Raw genomic sequence first — 23920 nt, 5'->3', positions numbered from 1 at the left:
CCTTATTTGTATCGCTACGTTTGTTCATAAAAATATAAATCACACTGTCATTGATATATCATTACATTTTACCTATGGAAGTCATTGTTTATGATGAAAAAGATATTTTTTCCATAATCCACAATCAAAAACATTTTATAAGTTACTTTGAAAATAGTTTTAAAGGGATCGTAGTTTTATTATGAAACCTCGAACAATTGGAGGTTGCAACTAGAAAGTTTTTTTTACTGGTCTTTAGTCTTTGAAATTGTATTGAATATTAAATGTTAGACAACGAACCAGACAACGAACCAGTCACGAACAATACATATATACTTTGACAGCACAGCAATGTTAGCATTAATATATGTATATTTCTGAATCACTAACTTTACATCAATCTGAGGTTTTACAATCGATCATGCATTTATACGCACCAAATATAGCTGATACGACCTACTGTGAGCAACGTCATGTTAATTTTCACAATTTTAAGCCCCATTAATCACAGTCTACATATACTTTGCCAATGTATTTTCTTAATTGGTGTCATAGCCCCGCTCTCTTCAAAATTCCTTTATCTAAAATTCTTAAATTACAGTTTTACACAAGGAAGTATTGTTGGATTTGAGGGAAACACTTAGCTTAGCGAAAAATTGTTTCATATTGATTAAAAAAAATAATAACTTAGAAATGGGAACATGACCTATTGTAGTTCAAAGGAAACACAAGGAACAAACAAGACTGAACGATTTGGACATTTTCTGCCTTTTTGGACTTGTTTATTTGAAGTTTATTTCATTCAGCGAGTGGACATTTCACAGCATGACAGACAAAATGAGGTACACGTCGATTCAGAATCAGAAACAAAGGTATGCCACTAAATGAGATATGATATATTCAGTACAGTACATTGTATTCATTGTGAGATGCATACTTTTTAATGTAAAGAGTAAGAATGATGGTAGAAATATTGGATTTCTTAAATAAATAACACAAAAATGAAGCGATTCTGATATAGCATTTCATAACAAATTCTATGCGGTTAAATAATACATTTTTTTCTTTTCTTTTTTTTCTTTTTTTCCAACTCTTGAAATTATGAAGTCAAGTTTTTTATCTTGTATTGGGCATATGAAATTATGAAACAAGCATTTTTAGAAATATTTAAATTCTACCAAATGTTTTTTTTTCTGATAACATTCACGCCTTCACGACTGCTTTGCCTGTGTTTTTCCCTTCGAATAATCCGAGGAAGGCTTCGGGCATGTTTTGAAATCCCTCTGTAATGGTCTCCTTGTATTTCAATTTACCCTGAAAAATATTCATTATGAAAAGGTAAATATTTTGCTCTTTATTCGTATACAATCTAATTAATCTGTAAACCTTAATAGACTGGATATCACAATTCATTAAACAATTTGATATGGATATTCCATTTACAGGGGGAAAAAATGGACCCTTTTAATGCAGTATAACCAGATAAAGTAAGTCTGGATATTCATAATACCATTAATTCTTATCAATGATGGACCCTTGGTACGGTTTAGACAGAATCTTTTTATTAAGAAAAAACCCAGTTAAGGATAAACTTCATTGACAAATCTATTATTAAATATTTTTTTCCTTTGAAAGTATGAAAAAAATGTTTCCCTGCACTAAGAAAGTTACATGTTTTTTACTCATCTCTTACACGTATTGGAAGAAAAACTTGCCAAACATATTCGAAATATAGAGAAAATTATTCTTTGCATGTTATGAATAAATCTTACCTGTTTGATCCATTCCGCCATTTTCTTTTCGCCGATGTGCCATTTCTCTCGGATATTAAAAATGATGAATCCAGTAATTGTCAGTGATTTTTTAAGGATATCCGGAAACAGGTAGGGTGCTGGATAGTAAACGGAAAACCAAATTAATGTTGTATAAAATAAGACCTATTGATAAGATTGTTACATACAGAAATCATGCAACTTGAGATTAAACCAAGCATGAAAACAATACTAATGTAATTTTATATTTTTTTCATTTAAAGTTTTATTATAAACCTTTTATTATTAACTTTTAATTGTTAATTTACAACTTTTCAATGTAATTTTACAACTTTTCATTGTAATTTTACAACTTTGCATTGTAGCTTAAGTACGCGATTTGTCCCTTGATAGAAATGATGAAGCTACATTTATCCATAAAAAATTATTGAGACGATATAAGTTTTATCATTTGATTGGGGTCGTTAAAAGTATATCATTTGAAAAGGATTGCTAAATGATGGTACATTTTTAAAATTAAGACGCTTAATGTTTTATTATTTGATTGGGATCGTTAAAGGTATATACATATATGTAATTTGAAAAGGATTGTTAAAGGTACATTATTTGAATTGGATTGTTATAATGGTACATAATTTGAATGGGATTGTTAAGGTGTTGTTATTTGATTTGGGATAGTTAAAGTTTTATTTGATTTAGAGTTATTATAGTTTCGCTATTTTATCAAGGTGTATAGTTGTATTGGTTACATAGTTACATCAAAAAATTAAAATGCTTATACACGTACACTGCCGTCAATAAGTTCCAAGACACTTAAAACAAACGTATTTAATAGTTGAATATTGTATATATTTTTAATAACTTCTTATCACAATGGGTTTATAGGGTATAATAAGTCTTTTTAGAAATTTCGTTGAATTGAGAACACTTAAATATATAGGTACTCTGTGTATGACTGATAATGCTAATTTAGCATCGATTGTCGCCTGATTTACTACTCGGGGTATTACAGGGTAGTAAAACTGTGATGTATTTGTCCTTAAATATTTCTGAAATATGTGCATACTGATGACTCAGTTCGCCAAAAGGACGGATTTTGTTTAATGCAACAGGTTTCATCAATAAACATGTAACTGATTTCTTGTTTTTCCCTGTCAGTCAAGAGAGGTAATAATTCCCTATTTCTGAGTTTATCTTTCACGTAAAATTCCTTGGTAATTAACGCACCTGATATATCCTTGCTGTTGTTGTACGTCGATATTGACCCCAGCACCGCCATGCGGCCGAAATTCCTCATGTGTTTCAATACCTGGAAACTGATTTCCCCTCCAACCTACAACGTAAGTAAATCATAATTCGATACAAAACGATGGTATGTAAGTAAGAATACTGTGATGGTTTTTTATTTTCATTTGGATCATTTTTCTCTGTATATAGGACAGAATTAAAACATTTATCATTAATGAATCTTGATACATTATTTTTTCGCTACTAAGAGAACAGAATGAAATCACTTATTATTAATTAACCTTGCTATGATACATAATTTTTTCGCTATTTAGAGAACAGAATTTATTTTTAATGAATCTTGATATTTTTTATTTATCTTTTTAAAGAATAGAATGAAAACATTCATTATTATCAAATCCATCTATATAATACTTTTTTTCGCCATTTAGAGAACAGAATGAAACATTTATGATACAAATACATACCATATCACAATAGCAGTGTACGCCGTCCGGAGCCACCTTCTCAATGGACTTGCTCACATCTTCAGTCTTGTAGTTGAATGCATAGTCGAATCCCAGTTCCTTCAACCACTTAATCTTTGCGTCTGTCCCAGCAAACCCAATTACTGTGCAACCCTTTAGCGCAAAGGGAAATGCATGTGTAAGGACTTAATACATAATCGAGAAGAATTAATCAACAATTTTTACAAAAATAATCGTCACATGCGCCTTTTTCCGAACTCACAACAGCAGTTGAACATCAAAAGTCTCACCATTTCATAGTTTTCACATTTCATAGTTTCCCCAGGAACAACTTACAACTGCTCAACCTCATATAGCGCCCTCTTTAAATAATAGGAGGTAAAGTCAAATAATACAAAAAACAAACCAAACATTATACAGGGTCCCCACGAATCACCGTTTTGTAGGTTTTTTCCAAACATAACTGTGCATAGACTCACTGGTTCACATATAACTGCGTTTTGAGTTCCTCGCCTATCTGACCGGCACTATAGCATATGTTTCACCTACTGCATAGGTTCAGAATGATAACAGTCTTAAGGAAACCAGTCTTTTATATCTTGCTCAAGAGACATAAGGAGACATAAACCCAAAACTGATCTGCTTCCCCGATGGAAACTTGGTATATCTAAATATTTGTCTGTTCTTTCTTTACAGATCTCAGGTAAGTCTGTTGTCAGAACTACAAGACCTTATACTTATAACATTGAAATGACGAGATCCATCGTCACATTACAATGTAACAGGTAGTACTCCGTATATGGTAACTGAACTGAAGCATGTAAAAGAACAAGTAGATCAACTAAAACAAATATCAGCAAACACACCTTCTTTTGTACAATAACATGTACACATGTTATGCCAAAAACGACCTCCTTTTACTCAATATGAGTCTTGCAGCACAACTACCGTTGATCTCCCTCTACACTTACACATCCTTCTTAAGAATAAGGCGAAATGTTGGAACGTAACTATCATAAGAGCTTGGTCGAAATACTCTCTAAAAATGTTTTTTAGGGAGTTTTACAAAAGTACCCCAAAAGTGGTCAGAAACATCACAAAAACAAACTTCAGAATAAAGGAGTTTTCCAAAGAGCTCTACCAAAGTACTCAAACGAAAGCCAGAAACATCACAAAAAGCTAACTTGACAATAACGAAGTTTTCCAGGGAGTTTTACCAAAGTGCCCCGAAGAGTGACCAGCAACATCATAAAAACTAAATTACAATAAAGAAGTTTTCCACTGAGTTTTACCAAAGTACCCGAAATGGTGGTCAGAAACATCACAAAAATAACTTCATAATGAAAAATGTTTTACAATAACGAAGTTTTCCAAAGAGTTCTACCAAAGCACCCCGACCAGTGGTCAGAAACAACACAAAAACTAACTTCACAATATAGAAATTTTCCAAAGACTTTTACCAAAGTACTCCAAATGGTGGCCAGAAACATCACAATATGAATTCCACAGTAAAGAAGTGATATCCTACCAGTATTTTTCCTATCTGCCCAGCAAGACTCCCTACTGCTCCAGCGGCACCACTCACAACCATCGTCTCTCCTTTTTGTAATTTCAGTACGTCAAGTAAGGTGAAATACGCCGTCATCCTGTAGAACAAGGAAGGTGTTAATGATTCAGAGGCATCGTCATCGATTACGTTTATATTACAGGTAAAACCGCAACCAGCATTACATAATTCTAATATCAGAATCACTTGTGATGCAATGAGTACCAGCTCTGTATGTTGATTATATGTTCGCTAAATTCACGCACATTTATTAAACCATTAATACGAAGCTCATTCTCTTGAGGAGAATTTAAAGGTGAAATTATCAAAAAAAAATATCAGAATAAAACTTCATACCCTGGCATCCCCATCACTCCAAGTGTCAGCGACAAAGGGAGATCACCCAGTTCGGGCATAACGTCTATCGTTGAGACATCTTTAACATGAGTATGAGACCTCCAGCCGGACGATAGCCGGATTTTTGTACCGACAGGGTATTTGGCGTTTTTACTCTTCGTCACCCTGGAAACAGACAACAGACACAATGTTTCATTTTATGGCATTGATATTCCCTATGAATGTCACATGAACAAGTCCAGTTTCTACCATAGATATTGAAGTGATCATGTTATGCTTTCGGGATGTCCAACTGATATAGCACTACTATAAGTACCTACAATATATAAACACAGAAGTGAATGGCCTCTGATTTGTGATGACATAAGTTCAAAATCACAAGAATGGCGTGCTTGGGATAAATACTAAAAAATCGAACGTGTATTACAAGTTTATCTTTCATTCATGTTTCCTTAAAATCTAACTTTATAACAATCTCACCTGGCTATTTGCTCTCCGGCCACGGGCTCGCCAACTTTGGACATTTCCGAAAAAAATCTAGAACAGAAATATATATGTTTAACGCCTAAGTTGTATTACAGGCACTGACAGGACAGCATCATTATCACGAGAATATTGATTATCATTAGATTATTTAGACCAACAGTTAACTTACTATTACAATAGAACATTTCCATTATTATATAAAACACACTCATTCATACATCCAAGAGGGATTGTACATAAATACTACTCATATGTGCATATGGCTTGATCTATGTTTTGATTTGACTTTAATAAATGTCTGATTAACATATAATTTGCAATATATTGTCAAAATCATAAAGTACTAGATGTTTCACCTCATGTAAGGATCCACTGACAGGTACATGGCCTCGCATACCAGTTCTGTAGGATCAAACACAAAGGTAGATATTAAAACGAAAACAATACATATCCAACAAAGAATGCCGAAATATAACGAAATCATAATTCCAACTGAAAACTAGGGGAAAAAGATATCAACATATGAACAAAAGCATAGATAGGTATGGAGATATTTGATAAAAGTCCAAAGATAATAAAACCAGGTGCTCCAGAGTTGAAAACGTCTTCGGCTTCATCGACGTCACCCGCCATACAAATCTAGGTGAAATGCGAGTTACGCTACATTCTGAAAAAACTCTGAGGAAACAATCGTTTGTTTTATGACACAATGATTTTATGACATTAAGTATGCTTTATTAGTTTTCTCTTGCATGATTTACTATCCTTTGATGTTGATGCTTGGTAAGCCATGCAAGCAATGCTTGGTAAGTTTTAGTCTCCGACGCTTTTCATTTTATTGCATGCCACGTGTAAGTTCTTATCATAGAAATGTATATGTGAGGTTGTGTCAAATTTACCAAATGGTGGTTGGTGTCCAGAACCCCAGTCACGTAGAATGTAATGTAGGCTTTTATAAAGGAAGGATTACCAGTTATGTTAACGCCCTATAGAAAATTTTCCCTTTTGAGACAGGTGATCGTCTCCTTATTTTATATTATCAAAGTTACTGCCTTCCACCGTTTAGCTAAAGTTAAATAATGATCCAGTTTCTTAATTAATTAACTACATATAATTACTTAATCAAAGAATCAAGCTAAGAACCAATGAAAGATGAAAAAGTAATCAATGAAATTTTCTTTCTTCGCAATATGGAATGTGGAACTATAAACCCTAAATGATCGTGCATTGATATGTTTTCAATATTTTGTTTAAACTCTGCATAATTTGTGAGAGTGACCTATTGAAATGCAAAACGCCTTCTCCGTTCGGTCTATTCAACATATTTGTATAAATAGAAGAAATCGATTTATATAGTACGGTACCTCAAAACCATCGAAAAGTCCATTCTTTATAATTGTTTAAATGTATTCTAGGGGTTTGGAGTTAGCTACCCTACTTTTTTGTAGTTACAATGGATAAATAATCCCTAAAATCTATAACCAAGTGAGATATTTTCATTCTATAATATAGCTTGGTTGGTAAGACGTTCCTTAACTTTACACTACCCACATTTTAGCTTTCAAAATTATGCAATTGATTGAGTGCATACCGCCCATCAACGCTTAGCAGGCTTTAATCTCATCTGGTTAAATTGTATCGTGTTACCACTAGAAAGTAAAACGTCAGAACTGCGCTCCAGTCTTCCTCTTCGATTTACACAGCACAAAACATCTTAATCAATACATATAATTGCTACACTAGACTTAGTCTTTACACGTATTGCATCCTTTCAGAAAGCTGAATACAGTTTTATAGCGAGGTGTGACCTATTCATACCAAGATGTTCTGATCAGAATAATTCGACATATCTGGCACAACGTATACTTTTTGAAGCTTTGCTATTTTGATAATAGATTTTATGGTGTGAGTCACATCGCTGGCATAAACCATCGATGGAAGTAAATTATTGTATTACTGAGTTGACTTTAACCACGTACAAATTCTGATGCCACAATTTAATTACATACACAATCCTTAATATGCGGGATTAGGAGGACAATTCTGTCTCGCTGTTTGATCAGCAAATATTATACTTGCTAGAGTGGATCCAATGACTAGGGGATAGAACCCACAAAGAGAAAATGAGAAAGAAAATATATTTAAGAAAAGCCAGATGTGATAAAGATCCAAAATTAAATAATCGCCCCTCATGAATTATTTCCTCTTGGAGTAGAGAGGAATGTCTACTGTAACTGCTTCTAGTAAAGGACTAGTGGGGTGAAGAGACCAAAAAATAAGCCACAGTCACCATTACAGTATCTGATATATTTGTCCTTTATCTATTTTTCTTTTTAGCCCAGGCGTCTGCTTTTGGTAAGTATTAATTGATTGAAAAAACTACATTAGACACTACTCATAGTATGAGTAGGGTCTAATATTTTTTCTATTAACACTAACCAGAAGCAGTTTGTTTGTTTGTTTGTGTTTCACGGCCCATCGACAACAAGGATCATTTAGAGCCAAACAGTATACTATCATTATGTTGTATGACTTTAAAATCAGATGAAATTAGTCATTGTTAAAATCATTCGTATTGTATATTTAGATCATTATGATAAAAAAAAGTATATTTGTATATAACGAATAGATTATGTGAACTTTATGATATATATTCAACGTCAAATAGAATATATCGATTTATTACATTTTTACCAGTGAAATATCAAAAATTATTCATTCTATAAAAGTGATATTTTTCACATATTTTTCACTGCGCACTCAAAATATCAAAATATTAGCCCCACTCGTGAAATATATTTGGTATTACTGAAGACACTGTTAGATATCCTCTATATCTTTCAAGTAGCTAAATAATGTTTTCGAATCTACAGAACTGAATAGAGTTTTTATATCCGGGACTCGAAAGTATTTATCACGAATGTGCTTGAAATCGGAACATTCTATTAGAAAATGCTCCACTGTGAATTGAGTGTCACATGCATGGCATATCGGTGGATTTTCTCGTTTTAAAAGGAACGAATATGTAGGATATGTGTGCCCGGTACGGAGCCGAGAGAGGACAATTTCCTCTCTACGATCTTTCCGACTTGGAGTGGATGCTTTAAGTTTCGGTTGTACTTTATAAAGTTTTCGAGAGGCCCGAAACAGACGCCTGTGGTTTTGGTGTCCTGACACCAGATATAATAAGATAATCTACATCTTTAATATTTTAAATTACATGTACTTTTACACAATGTACAGTTACCTATTCGGATGGTTACCTCTTTGGTGATGTTCATGTATAGTCGTTTAATATGTTGCTAGCTTTACGCCATATATAAGTAATACATACATATTGTTGTATTATCGTTCTCAGATTGATAATATTTTTCTTTCCCCGTCATCATTAATTTACTAAGTAATGGATAGTATAGTTTTAATGCTGTATACGTATTTACCACCATTTTCGTGTGCATTATAACTTTTCTACAATATATATATATGAGTGTAGCTAGCTAGGCTACCACCGTTTTTATATACATATGTTAAAATATAGTCAACGGTGGTCATATTATAATTATACATCTTACAGGCTTGTCAATGTATTCGCCATACATAGAATATACTATTCTTACCTCCATCTTTAAGGATGGTGGGGATGTCTTCTTCTATAAGTTGAAAATCGGAAAATTTTGCTTGTCCTTGAAAGTCAGCTTTCAGTGTCCAGATTTTGCACTTGCTCATGTTTGGATTTCAGACGGCCTTGTTTCCTGTTTCTAATCGAAAATACGTCTGTGAAACTATCGTCGATCTTTCGTTTTATATGTTCAGCAAAGTGCAGCGTCACCCCGCACCCAGTGATGGTGTAGTAAACTTATCGTGCAGTCTAGTTCGTCACCGGCAATTTATTTACAAATAAAATGCATGTTGCATTTATTGCTTTGAGATAAGAAGAAGTACTACACAGTTTGTCACCGCAGATAAGCAGTCCTCACCATGGATTACCTGAAAAGAGTGAAGTATTTACAAGACACTGGGGATATCTTTATTGATATCCAGTGGTGTACTGTATTGATATTACATAGAATTTTAATCCTCGTACTCTAGTAATTATTCTTTGTAACTTAAAAATAACTTATGCGGTATGATAACGTAAAATTATAATAGATTTTAAGTCACATTAATGCATGTACACTATATTTTACAAAATGTACGATCTCCGAAATCTAAGGGTTCCCTTGGTACAAGCGCAGGGATAAAGATGATATGATATTATTATATTTATCGTTTTATTTCGAAGATCTGTATTTTGATTTCATCATATCTGCATTTATTAATTAAAATATCCTGTTGTCCTGAATGTCCTGTTGTAATTGACTACCGTTTTGAATGTATTAAAACAGAAAAGCATAATTACAAGATGTGAACAAACAATCCAGTGACTGAATATAAGTCAATTTATCTTGATTATTGGATTCTGCAATAAAGCGAGCGATTTGACAACTTAATCTCGCCGATTTATTGACAGTTTTTCATCTCGTGAGACGAGTAATGTCAGGCATTCCAATTTGTAACCGTGATAGTTTTTAACCCATTTTAATTATATACCACGACAGATCGATAATATCCAACGTCACTGTTCCGGTTTTGACCGAGTGCATGTAGCCTAAATTGCATATTTAAAATTCGTACACGATTACACTGTTAAATCCAGTTTCTACGTTGTCTAATAAATTCGCTTTTATAACTATATTTCCTTTAATTCACACAACATTAGTGTACATTCTAGAATAGTTTACTGTTTGCTTTTTATATCAGCGTGTATATATATGTTTTAATTTCAGATTTAGTAACACTGTCCATGCAATACCAGTGCTCACTCTAACTTTTTCATCTTTAACTAACAAATGTAATCTGTGATATTTCGATATAACTGTGATAATCATGTATACAAGTAATACTTGACTAGTGGTATACGAATTATTTCACCCCCCCCCCCCCCCCCCCCCCCCCCCCCCAAAAAAAAAAAACAACAAAAACGTACATGGCCAATATTTTACCAACATAATACAACATATGTTTTAAACAATTCGTTTTTATTTACATGGATGCTAATATTCATTTACTATTTTAGGGTTGATCATGGTGACAATGAGACACCAGCACCTGTCACAATGTCAGTTCTCTTTCTTGTTATATTAATTAAACAGCCTGTGCATAGATGGAGGGGAAGTAACTCGAATATTTTTCTAGATATTTCTAACCATCCCTGTAGTTTCTGAGTATTTTAAATCTAGGCGGGGAATCTACGTCACGTAACAGGGATAGGTTGCAATCGATTTTATCATATCCCACTCAGATTATTTTAGTCGTACGGCAGAAAACAAGAAGGACTTTAAATGATGAAGGTCATCTTATTTTTTATTAATCATAATCTAATTGATATGAGGTATAATTCCAGCAAACTAGCAAACATAATATTTGATATTTGGCCGACCGTGACGACAAAAACCCCCTTTTTTTCTTTTGTATTATTATTTTATCATCATTTTTGCACAGACGGAGAAGGTAGTCCCATGGGCAGGATTATATTTATTTCATGATTAGAGGCCCAATAGGCCTGTATCAACATTAAAGTAGATTTGTCCCGTTGGAACATAAAGATTGGACAAGCTGTTCCTGTATTAGCACTCTCTTAATCAGACAAATGCATATACAAATACACATACATGGTAAATAGGTTATCGTAACTAGTTCGTGTAATTTATATGTTGATAAAACTATAATATAACTAAAATTATTATGCAGATGATCATCATTTTTATTTAGTTTACAATATCTTATTTACATATTGACAAAGGGTTGGTCGTATTTTGTAGGAAATATGTTAGCCCATATTTCATCAATCTGATTAGACATTAATGATGCACTCCATCATCTCCATTCATACGAAGTTTACGTAGTGGATAATGAACATCTAATTTTATTTGAATTGATATTTCATTGATATATAATGGACATTTGAAAAAATAATGATTAAATGTTTCTTGAATCCATTTGTCCATAATTATGAATAGGTGAGTCAGATAAGTGATTAATGTATAATCCATAGTCAAGCTTACTAGGCCTAAGCTTATTTATTTGAAATAAACAGAATTGTTACCAAGCTTACAACTGGCAAAATATCTTAATCCTAGTTCTCCTGGTTAATAAGAAAATGCAGTTTAAAGATTTCAACATATTGCATCCCTGTGACATTGAAAAATTTCATTGTCAGCCATTTGAACACACTTGGTAGCCATCTAACCCGGGATACCAGTCACCTATTATCTTGACCCCGGGCCATTTGGTTATTGAGAACTTTTGAAAGATTAAAACACATTTAACCCCTGTGACCATGTAAGTAGGACATGGCCATATATTTAAGCAAATTTCGTTGCACTTCATCCGAGCATACTACTGGCCAAATATATCTATTATATGCCTCTTGGCTAATGAGAAGAAGGTTTTAAAGATTTTAACACATTTTACATGTGTCAATATAAAAACAGTTCAAGATTTTTGAAGAAAAAAAAGGAGAAAAGAAATGCACTCTCGTGAAACTTGATGAAGGTGTTGGAAAAATATACTTCACGTGAACGGACGTTGACCAATCAGCATCTGATACAAAGCTGAAAATGTAATACATGTAACAAAGGTCAAATGTTAGGGTTACGATAGCATGTGCATGCTTCAATGAAGAGTTATGTAATTTTGTTTAAGGAAATCACATTGATATTTATCCTTTACCTTTGAAAGCCAAACTTGAGGCGAAAAAAAAATCTGAATTGGTTTAAAGAAATTGATTAGCTACTGTCTGGGAAATGCATTAAAAACCAAGTGAGATATACAGGCCCATCAAATTTTTTGTTGTTTAGAAAACCATAATAATTAGTCTTCATGCCCAGGGGAATAATTAGACATTTCCGATTTTCAGGTACACGGAGTACCTACACGGACACGGACGCAGACTACTAGTAAAATGGGGGTCGTTTCAAAGGTGTATTTATATGCACAGGGGTCAAATACTAGTGCTATAGGTGCGGATATGTTTATATATAGTTTATAACATGCATATTCGTTAGCAATATTAATTCAAAGTATCCATTTCAATTTGTACGACAAGCAAACACATATGAAAATTGATCACAGCTACATATTATGCATACACAATGTATATGTATACTGGTATTTAAAATAACCACTGTTTGTTGGACACTAGCGGTCGCTAAGCTAACTCTATGTTGATATGGAAGCACAGAGTTTCACTATGCAATAAATGAAGAAAAAAACTATTACCATGTGCGTTTGGTTTATTCTATTTTTTTTTATCAAAGATATGTATTTCCAAGCCTATCGCCTTCAACTGAAAAGTCGACGTCGTCGAACTGCTAATGCGGCACAAATCTCCACAATTGACGAAATGTACCATCTTGGATGGCGCCAAAGTGTTCCTATGGCCCGGTAAATTTTCAATTCCCTGATACCGTGCTCAACTTTAACCCTAAAACTAGTCATAATGTAATTAAGTTTAGTATATTTCCGTTGCATATATGGTGGCACTGCTCGTATCTGATTTGTTTTAAAGGGAGTCATAAAAGGATACCTGTTGGGGAAGATTTTATCTGCAAGAAGAACACAGTTATCAGGAAAGTCTAATTCCATATTAAGTCCAATGTCAGGTATGAGGTTGACAATTTGTGCATCGTTTTGGTGGCCTAAGAACCCACTTCTAACAAAGCGAAGGATCCCCATGTTGTCTACGATGACCATTGTGTGAATGCAATGGCAGTGCCTATGACCGCTATAATACAATCCCTGTGGTTCGATTGAGGGCCTATATATCACATGGGATGTACCGTCGATAGCTCCCACTGAATCGGATAATTTCTCCCAACCTCCTCTCATGTCCCGCCATTCCTGTCGTGTTGGCCATACCACTCCATCCGCATATACATCCCACATAATATTTCTCATTTTATTAAGTTCTTCAGCAACAGTGGAAGATGAAATTTCAAACATTAAGGATAAAAATGACAAAGTGGGATATGAACGCAACCAGATCAAAAACAGCAGTAACCTGTTTCTCGGAGGTAGAGTGTGCTCGTGATTAGAGTCTCGAAGTAAAGCAGGCATGATATCCCTAAGCATTTCTAAGCATGTCTCTGGCATTTCACCCGAAACTTCAAAAAAATCGTATGGGTGCTCAGCAAAGACCGAGAATACGTCTCGACCCATCCAGGAGTTCTCTATGCTACCAAAAAGCCTGTACCTAATGTTAACCATTGGGGAAGGTGATGTGTGTAATATAATCGTGAACAAAACACAAAGAAGACGAGTAAAATCCTCAACGTTGGGCGGCTGTAACGTCAGCACAGCAAGTAACGCTCTGTACAAACTTGGCTCCATTTCTGTAATCAAATAAACACATGCACCTTAGAGTTTTTAAATGCATACTTATCATTGAAAAATTTGATCCATTTGACCTTGAGGGAAGACCAAGGTCATTTATTTGAACAAACTAATTATTAATTTATTCAAAGATACAACTTCAAATATTGTGACGTCTTCATGGACTTTTTTTTATATATGTTTCATCATTATAATCTTGTGAAAAATCTGCATTGCATGTATACTTATTATTTACGGACCTTTGATGAAGTCAATATGTTGCTATACTGACCTGGTAAATCAAGATTTAAAACATATAAATTGTATAAAAACGGGACGCCGCATAAAAAATAACCGTAAACGAACTGATATCCTTGGTCTTCTATACATTTTGCTTGGTTTGCGACCCGATTCGAACTACTATTTCATGTACAACGTGGAAGATGGCAGAAAGCAAGAGCGAAGGTATTTATCGGTACACATATATTTTATCAGTGCAATATAAATACATTTTACTCAATATTCATGCATGTATAATTTTCCCTCCATATTTACCTTTTTCCCGTTGTATCAGGGAATACGTATTCGTGTAATATTCAGCTCACGGTCGTCGACACAGTCACGCACGGTCACGTGTAACCCCCCAGTAAGTGTACGTGTAGAATTGATCTGTCCAGGGACTTTATGCAAGATTTTATGATATATATTATATATGTGGAGACATACAAGTGTTATCAAATAATTAAATATACATGTATAATTATAGTATGTGTTAAATGTCAATAAAATATGTAGATATTTTTAAAATTAAAAACAAATAACAAATAAATAATATTTTACAGTGAACACCCTCTTGGGAAAGCGCAAAAACAGGAATGTTGCAATTACTCAACAAGAGGTTCTCCTGTTATTGCGAACGTACCAATCACACCCATGCGCTTGGGGTGAAATCATTGAAGAAATTCAAGGGAACACCAGCACCCTCCCCTTACCAGCGCAACAGCTATACAGAGAGTCTACAATCAAACAGTTGAGGGAAAGGTTGTCCACAAAGTTATCAAAACTATTTAAGGACGGTTCAGAGGATGCTACTATTCGGTAAAATTAATTTTGTTATCTTTTCTTTGTGTCTGGTTTCGGTTTCACAAACATTCTTAAGTACATTCTCATTCTCGCATAACCAACGAAAATGACGTAACATTATATAACATAATTTCTGATTGGTTGTTTGAATAAATGAACGAACATTAACGTTAGCAAATCCCATTTAATTTCATCATTGTTAACGTTAGCTCAACTAGTCCGAAGGATCAATGTGAGCTTGTCCCATATCCTGGCGTCCATCGTCCGTCAACAATTTTGAAACGACCTCTTCTCCATAACCACTGCTTGCAAATCAAATCAATTTGACTGGAAACATCCCTAGGTGCTCGAGATTCAACATTGTACACTGTACTAATTGTTGGACTGACCCCAAGGGACTGAGGGGCGGCCCTCAAGATGATCATCTACCCTTGTGATTCAGGCCCTCTGGGCCTCTTGTTCTGTGTTTCCGTGTATACATGTATCTAAATATTTATAGAAATAATTGTTTACGCATGTATGAGTAATGAAGACGTTCTCTTTCCATACATGCTTCAAATGTTGTTTGCCACTAAATATATAATCATATGGTTGGCTATTCAAATCGCCATTCGTCCGTGGTCCCTTGTCCATCTGTCCCTTCGTCCTTAAACAATTTATGTTTCCAATCTTTCATGGAAGAAAATAGTTGGCGCTAAGCTTCCTATGGACTATCTTGTTATAAGTATTCTTACAAATATGTTTTTCTGCTTTCAGGTTAGAACTGGGGAAAATTCGGGCTTTGTAAACAAAGCACACGGCCAAAAAACCTTCTGAATCATCTGAAGTGCCGGTTCCCGGTCCTTCGGGACACATGGCGATAACGCGCCACAAGGTGGCCATGGAGCTGAGCTCAAGTGAAGAAAATTATAATGGTCCTCCCGTTCCTAAAAAAGCCAATAAAGAGAAAGGGGGAAAAGAAAAAAGAAAAAAAGAGACGCTTGGTGGTATCATGATGAAAAACCAAAAAGAATACCACAAATTTATTACAAAAAAAAATCCCGAAACTGTTAAAGGTGCTTGGTGTGTCGGACAGCTCGGAGTCCGACAGTGATTGAACTGGGACGATACCCGGTCTTATATTATAAAATTAAATGGAATTTACAAAACAAAAACAAAATGCTGTGTTCATCTTTGTTCATTCATTCATCCAACAAGGGTGTTCTCGACGACGTCCGAGTAAAATAAGGTCTGGTGGCAAAATCTTAAAATAGCAATGTTCCCAAAGCCACCAGACTAATAGTGCATTTAGCGATATTGAAGCAATATATATATATTGTTGATTACCTGTTGCTGTATACAAATATTTAACAAGCCATCATTCATTATCGACTTTGCGTAGTTCGGCCCGAATTTCATTCTTCGTGCGAAAAGGCGAAACAACGGAAATTAAAACATATAATTTTCGTATTTTGAGGTGAAAGTTAGAATACACAAAATGACATAAATAAAGTGTAAACATATACATGGACATATAAATAAAGTAAAGCGACAAACATGCATTAATTAAGTTATTAAATGAAATGATATTATGGAGAGTGGAAACAATATCTCCGTAATGGAGTTTTATGGAGTTTGTTTGTAGCTTTTCGCGCCCATACTTCAGTGTTGTCGCATACACATGTGTAGGCTACGTATGTGTATAATGCACGTGAATTGAAGGGTGTAGCCTATGTATGTGTACAATACACGTGAATTTAAGTGTGTAGCCTATGTATGTGTACAATGCACGTGCATTTAAGTGTGTAGCCTATGTATGTGTACAATGCACGTGGATTTAAGTGTGTAGCCTATGTATGTGTATAATGCACGCGAATATAAGTGTTCCTCGTCGAGGAGCTCGTATCCGTTAGACAACGCATATAAATTCAAAACAAATAGTTTTTGAGACGACCCTAATTTTACCAGTAGTCCGCGTCGGTGTCCGTGTAGGTTCTCCGTGTACATGAAAATCGGAAATGTCTATTAGGATGTCACGCAAAAGTGCATGATAGAACGACACCTGTAGCAACACATCCCCACAGAGGAATGAGGAAATACACATTACACAGTGGACATATGAATCGGACGTGTAGGATTGTTGAGTCTAATTTAGTTCGATTTAATTCAATATCTTATTAAAACCACACTTAACAATTGATTGATATGTACATATATGCTATTTAAATGCATCTATGGTTGGCACGAGTACATTAACTTGATTGAATTGGTGACCCGCATTGTTTAGGGTCAAAGATCAGCGCGTTGTTTACTTCTAAATTAACTCGTCAGTGAACCCTGTGTATACAGATCACGACGTTTTCGTGATTCTATGACGTAGTCCACCATAATTATATGCACACAGGCACCGGCTTACACCATGTGATCACACTTACATATTTTGTGGTGATTAATTGATAATGTTGGTTTAGTCGGTACAAATGCGTACCTTATTTACATATGTTTTACCGACATTGTAGATAATGTTTCCGAATCTGTAGTTGCTATAACTTGTCCAATCAATTTCTGAAGCTATGAATATAATTTTCAAGAATCTAGACCTCCGACAAAAACATCTTTACGTAAGTATAATAAATAAATAAATACATAAATAAATAATTTTAATGATTCATCAACTCTGAAGACCTTTTAATCAAAACATATTTCTTCATTAGAATATTTGACTTTACCACTTGATTTATTCGGCGGAAACATATTCGAAGAAACTACAGTACTTGTATAACCATTGGAACAAGCTGTGATCCTCTTTTGATCGATTTTTTTGTTTTTGTTTTTTTGTTTTTGTTTTTTTTTTTACACAAGGCCTAATTCATTGGAGAACTTAACAAGACGGATAAAAAGGCAGTCAATATCTTTGAAGTGTTGTCTTTAAATGCAATGATGCCGAAAACATTTCACCTAATCTGTCACGTACTAAACTGGTCCTGTTGTAAAAAATTTTCATTCCCCATTTTACACAAGATTTAGATCATATTTATATTCATAAACTACAAAACCGACAAATAATACCGACAAAATAACGAAACGATAATTCAAACCCAAATTAATTCAATGGAAGCAAAGTTTAAAACAAAATTATAGATCTGGAATGAGACCATTGAAGTGAAAGTATGATAAGACCAGATGTTTCGGGAGAGTAGGCGTCTTCTCCATTGACAACAGCCGCCATACAAATCTAGGTCAAATCCGGGTTACATCGCAAAAATGAAAACTAGGGTGGGGACACGAAATCATATGTCATATCAACACACATCGATTATGTCGAATTTCATATCACATATGGAAATAAAATATTTCAATGTTATCGAAAAAATAAGTGGGGTTCTTTTTTTATCTAAAGAGTGGGTATACATATATATTTTCCTGTAATGTCGCATAAGTACATTTATATCCTTCTGAAGAAACAAAAATAACCTCATTGGTACTTTTATCATACTGATATTTTACGTTTTTTTTGTAACTTACATCAAAAAGTATATAAACTTGTTTATTACTTTGAAACTGAAATCTTTTACTTTTTAAAACATTTTTGTACACAGTTTGGACACAACTATTCCCAAATTTAACAACTCTGTACTTAGACACGTTAATTGAGCTATAAAGCGGCTTGTCAAACAACATTTACGTTCACAACATTTTTTGGTTATTTGTCCACTTTCCCAACTCTGTTAGATTCTCATAATCCCTTTTGTGGTGTCACTTAAGAAATCTGGTCCTGTCCTAAATATATTTTCTACCCTTTGTTACCCAAATTATCGGCATGTCAGAGTCAATTAAGGCTCAGGTAATGTTACGTAATCTTTCGGCCAGATTGGTGTTTTTCTCTCAGTTCTTTGTCCGAACCCACGCTAAGATTTGACCAATCAGCAATAAGGTCCGACTGGACATACATTTTTTATGAGGCCTCTCAAAGGTAAATCCAATACCTCACTTTAGTAAATACTGCGAATAACCCTCCTGGAACCTCACCGATATTGGGGGCACCTGAGTATGTAGTGTGTCGCGTGTCCAGCTAGTCACTTGAAGCTGCGACCACAATAAAGACCACATCAAACTTACCAGGCTGTCTCCATTATAATTTACAGGTGAGCAATTGTTTTTATTTTTATTATGTTGTATTTTTGTATTTTGATTTTGTAAACTGACTTTATTCATATTCATGTGTATGAGATTATTGTTTATTAGTATTATAGACTTTTCATGCTCACAATGCATTTTTACCCACTTACTTTAAGTCACACGTAAGATAAAGAATTTGTAATTTTCCCACTTGTTATCTGTTCGACCTTCAGATTGTTTTTTTAACTACGGTAGAGTTCTGTTAAGTTTTGATAGGTAGAATTTTATTTAATACCCTACAAAATAATCATATTTTGGACAAAAACATTGTACTTTTCTGTAACAAAGGTCTTACACCTTTGAGAAACTATGTTTGGAAAGGATTGTAAAGATTCAAGCTAAATAGATCATTAACTAAAGCTTTAACTATTTATTTACATTAAATTTATTATTATCAAAGATTTCGGTATTGTTACCGCACTTGTTCGCACCAAATTATTCAAATTACTAGAATAGAGTTGCGTCCCCTGATGAATTCATAACATCCGCCAAAGGACGGCAAACACATGTTTGTATGATTTTAAATAACAGCTAGATCATCACGATCTCAAGATGCAAATCCATCTGTCTAGAATAACTCAATCAAGAGTAAGTAAATTTTTTATTCTATGCATCTAATTATTATAATGTTGCTAAAATTATACTCGTAAATAACTGATAATGTATTTTTCCAAAACCATGCTTTTAGAATATAGTGCGTGAAAACATTCTTATCACTTTTATATGACTGAGAATTATTTATCTTGTACTTTGAAATAACTGCTAATGTGTCATGCTCATTGTAAATGTAAAGTAGGCATATTGGTTCAAATAATTGATAAAATAGATGTTTATTTATCCTTTCATAAGTCAGCAATTGTAATCACCCCTCTAGGAACTTTCATTAACCTTCTTTTTTATAAACCGGAAGTTCACTTCAAAACCGGAAGTTGCCGATGTAAACAAAAAGTGGGCGTTTCCCATGTAAACAGATACACGTGTTATCTTCCCTTTTTCTTTGTAGCTGGTCTAGATTGAAAATGTTTTCAATGTCTTATTTTTATCTTGAACCAGAACAGCACTATATCAAATTCATGTAATAAGCCTTCCTACCTCATTCAGATTGAATTTATTTGTTATATTTTTATGTTGTCATGCTCGGTTAATTGTTAAAATGTTTCTTTGGTAAAGTTTTTAGGCATAGAAAAACTTAACACATTATGTCATGTTTATGCTGTGTCCTTGCTGCACGAGTTGTTCCTAAGTCATCGACCCCTCACTGCCAAGCAAGAGTAGCTCTACTTAGTTAATTCTCCCCAGTTTTAACTTAGCTAATTTTCCCCAAATTAGTTTATTATTTTTCTACATTAGGAATTTCATTGTATGGTAATTAAATCCAATGTGTGGTTTAATTCGCGATTGATATTGTATATCAATAACAAGAGTTTCCTATGTAGCATAATTTTATTTGTTTCTGCATTAGATTTTCCTTGTATTGTAATTAAATCCATTGTGTGGTTTAATTCGCGATTGGTATTGTATATCAATAACAAGAATTTATATGTAATATTGTTTGTATGTTATGACTTGAAGCTGCGACCACAATAAAGACCACATCAAACTTACCAGGCTGTCTCCATTATAATTTACAGGTTACCCAAACACAACAACCGACACAAAACCACGTCATAAATTGATGTAGAGTCCTCAAGGTCCTCGATGACAGGAAAAGGCAAGGTAACTGTACCAGTAAACTACAACACCAAGACTCGTGCAGCAGCCAAAGAACAAGCCAACAGACCACCACCACCTCCACCACCAACAACACAACAGCCTGGACAACAGCCACTGGAACAACAACCACAGCAACCAGAACAACCACAGGAACCTGAACAACAGCCACTACAACAACAATCACAGCCACTGGAACAACAATCCTTAGAAGACGACATAGAACTACCTCCTCCACCACCATTACCAACACAACTGAACAATATTCAGTTTTATTCCCCAGACATGGCAAACGGAGGAATAAATTTAAAAAAATTTAACGGAACTGATTCCCCTGTGTTGTGGCTATCAAACTTGGAGGAATGGCAGAAATTCCACAATATAACGGATGATAGGACATTGGCAGCTATGGCCTTCAACATGGATGGGGCTGCAGCTTTGTGGCTGCAAGGTCTCCCTGAAGAAAACAGAACAGACCTACAGAAATTCAAGGAGGCATTTCTTGATAGATTCATCCAAAAGGCCACCACCAACAAGTTTTTCTCTCTTAAACAAATGTCTGATGAAAATGTCGACAAATATCTGGAACGGGCAGAGAAACTTGCGCTTGGCCACAATATAATAGAGGGCTGCAAGGTCCAAGTGGCCATAAACGGTCTCCAGGCAAGATTTAAGTCCAAGGTACTTGGCAAGGAGCCAAAATCTTTCTTGGACCTTCGCCATGCTGTAGAATTGGCGAAGGAAGAAATCGCATGCAACACCGACACAGATACAGTCAGCTTGGTATCAATGACTAAGCTTTGTGATGATCTCGTATCAAAGTTTCAGGCAAACATCATCAGCCAAATTCAAGGAGTTAAAGAAGATGTTTCACTCATTACAGCGAAAACAGAACAAGCCTCACACAAAACAACAGACCTCCTACCAACCTCCTCAGCAACAGCAACAGTTTCAACAATATTACCAGCAGCCCTTCCACACTCAGCAGCCATTCCAGACCCAGCAGCCATTCCAGACTCAGCAGCCATTCCACACTCAGCAGCCATTCCACAATCAGCAGCCATTCCACACTCAGCAGCCATTCCAGACCCAGCAGCCATTCCAGACCCAGCAGCCTTTCCAGACCCAGCAGCCTTTCCAGACCCAGCAGCCATTCCAGACCCAGCAGCCTTTCCAGCCTCCACCAACCTTCCAGCCACCACCTCATCAACAGAACAGAAGACCATGCCAGGGATGTGGTAAGTCATGCCAAGGGCGCTATTTATGTCCAGCTTACAATACACAATGTTCTTTTTGTAAACTCTGGCATCATAATTCTGATGCATGCCGGCGAAAAAAATTTAACCAACCTCCCACTGCAAACACATACCCATCTAACTCTTCTTCTGCCCCAGCACAATACCCAAATAGACATTAGGGGTACGTGCCTATCCCTGGCAGCAAGGATAGGCACAACCAGACTAGCATGACTCAACACGTCACAGGACCCATCTTTAACACCACCCTCTCTAAACCCCAAACACCCACTCATTCTCCCGAACCAAACTTACCAAACCCAGTAGAGATAGTTAATCTTGTCACTCCTGTTGATAAAAACACAGTTAGTGTAGAGTTGTACGAATCACCAGTAAAAGCGCTGGTTGATACTGGAGCTACAATCTCCTGTGTCACATTATCTTTATTGACTACATTAAAGGTAGACACATGTACACAGATTAAACAGTGTTCTGCTGTAACCGCAGTGGTTGCAGGAGGCGAGTCCCATCGCAGTCTAGGTAAGGCAACCATCCCTGTCAAAATTGGTGAGTGTATTTTCACGGCTGACTTTCATGTTTTTGAAAACTTCCACATTCCATTGATTTTAGGCTTAGACTTTTTGAATGCACATGAGGCAGTTATTGACATTAAAAACAAAACTTTATTTTTGAAAGAACTTGACATGAACAAAATTCTGTCTATCCACACAGAAGTATCTTTGGCCAGGACAACTGCTTGTAACATTCTACCCCCACTGTCAGTCAACAATATTACAGTCAGAGTACCAGACCTACCACCAAAATCACACATACTTTTCGAACCACTACCTCTATTACCATCTTTAGGTCTTGTCGGTGCCAAATGTGTCTCAATCATTCAGCCAGACCACACATGTGTTGTCCAAGTCATGAATCCGTCAGAAAAACAAGTTGTTCTCTTTTCTGGCAAAGTAATAGGTTCAGTATCGGTAGTTGATCAAAACACTGTCATGTCTCTTGACACACCCTTACATACAAAACCTACATCCTCACAGTCCTCAAGTACACAAACATCTGATCACATTACCTTTGACTTGGACAGCTCAGATCTTTCAGGAAACCAAAAACAGCTCCTTCAAGCATTTCTTAAACAAAACAGAAATGTGTTTGCCACTGATCTTTCTGAGTTAGGCCATACATCTCAGCAAACACATAGAATTGAAACCGGTGATGCTCTTCCCCTCAGGCAACGATTTTACCGTCAAAACCCTGAGGTCAAAGCTGAAACTGAAAAACAGGTAAAAGAAATGCTTGAAAATGACATTATAACAGAATCCACATCAATGTGGCAGAGCCCAGTTGTTATGGTGAAAAAGAAAAATGGTCAGTTACGTTTTGCTGTAGATTACAGAAAACTTAACGCTGTTACCAAACAGTGTACCTTCCCACTTCCCCGTCTCGAAGATG

At 35.2% G+C, this 23920-nt stretch overlaps 2 protein-coding genes across 5 annotated transcripts; one reads left to right on the top strand and one right to left on the bottom strand.

The window, feature by feature from the left end:
- Positions 1-735: 735 nt before the first annotated feature.
- Positions 736-9739, bottom strand: LOC117327340 (prostaglandin reductase 1-like). Its single transcript, XM_033884277.1, has 9 exons — positions 9473-9739; positions 6212-6257; positions 5850-5906; positions 5370-5534; positions 4995-5112; positions 3467-3619; positions 2979-3084; positions 1752-1870; positions 736-1293 (listed from the first exon to the last, which is right to left on the bottom strand). Exons 1-9 carry the CDS (start codon positions 9579-9581, stop codon positions 1183-1185), a joined length of 984 nt encoding a protein of 327 aa, XP_033740168.1. The 5' UTR covers positions 9582-9739; the 3' UTR covers positions 736-1182.
- A 5-nt stretch (positions 9740-9744) lies between these two features.
- Positions 9745-16874, top strand: LOC117327343. Of its 4 annotated transcripts, none has more exons than XM_033884279.1 (4): positions 9745-9851; positions 10972-11013; positions 15110-15365; positions 16107-16874. In XM_033884279.1, exons 2-4 carry the CDS (start codon positions 10980-10982, stop codon positions 16135-16137), a joined length of 321 nt encoding a protein of 106 aa, XP_033740170.1. In that variant the 5' UTR covers positions 9745-9851; positions 10972-10979; the 3' UTR covers positions 16138-16874. The 4 variants fall into 4 exon arrangements, 2 of the variants coding, with proteins under 2 accessions (XP_033740170.1, XP_033740171.1); XM_033884280.1 differs by having other exon boundaries at positions 9783-9856; XR_004532622.1 differs by lacking the exons at positions 15110-15365; positions 16107-16874 and adding an exon at positions 12814-13953.
- Positions 16875-23920: the final 7046 nt, after the last annotated feature.

Source organism: Pecten maximus, chromosome 5 (assembly GCF_902652985.1).
Source record: "Pecten maximus chromosome 5, xPecMax1.1, whole genome shotgun sequence".
In the NCBI taxonomy this organism is placed as follows: Eukaryota; Metazoa; Mollusca; class Bivalvia; order Pectinida; family Pectinidae; genus Pecten; species Pecten maximus.
Note: the sequence above shows the minus strand (reverse complement) of the source record. Positions and strands in the feature narration are given on the sequence as shown.

Excerpts from the sequence above, each read along its gene's own strand:
- LOC117327340 (XM_033884277.1), bottom strand. The coding sequence starts at position 9,581 with ATGAGCAAGTGCAAAATCTGGACACTGAAAGCTGACTTTCAAGGACAA. Across the intron at positions 3,620-4,994 it reads GGCAGATAGGAAAAATACTG|GGTTGCACAGTAATTGGGTT; the intron begins GTAGGATATCAC and ends TTTGCGCTAAAG. Across the intron at positions 1,294-1,751 it reads TGGCGGAATGGATCAAACAG|GGTAAATTGAAATACAAGGA; the intron begins GTAAGATTTATT and ends AATATTTTTCAG.
- LOC117327343 (XM_033884279.1), top strand. The coding sequence starts at position 10,980 with ATGGTGACAATGAGACACCAGCACCTGTCACAAT. Across the intron at positions 11,014-15,109 it reads ACACCAGCACCTGTCACAAT|TGAACACCCTCTTGGGAAAG; the intron begins GTCAGTTCTCTT and ends AATATTTTACAG. Across the intron at positions 15,366-16,106 it reads TCAGAGGATGCTACTATTCG|GTTAGAACTGGGGAAAATTC; the intron begins GTAAAATTAATT and ends TTCTGCTTTCAG.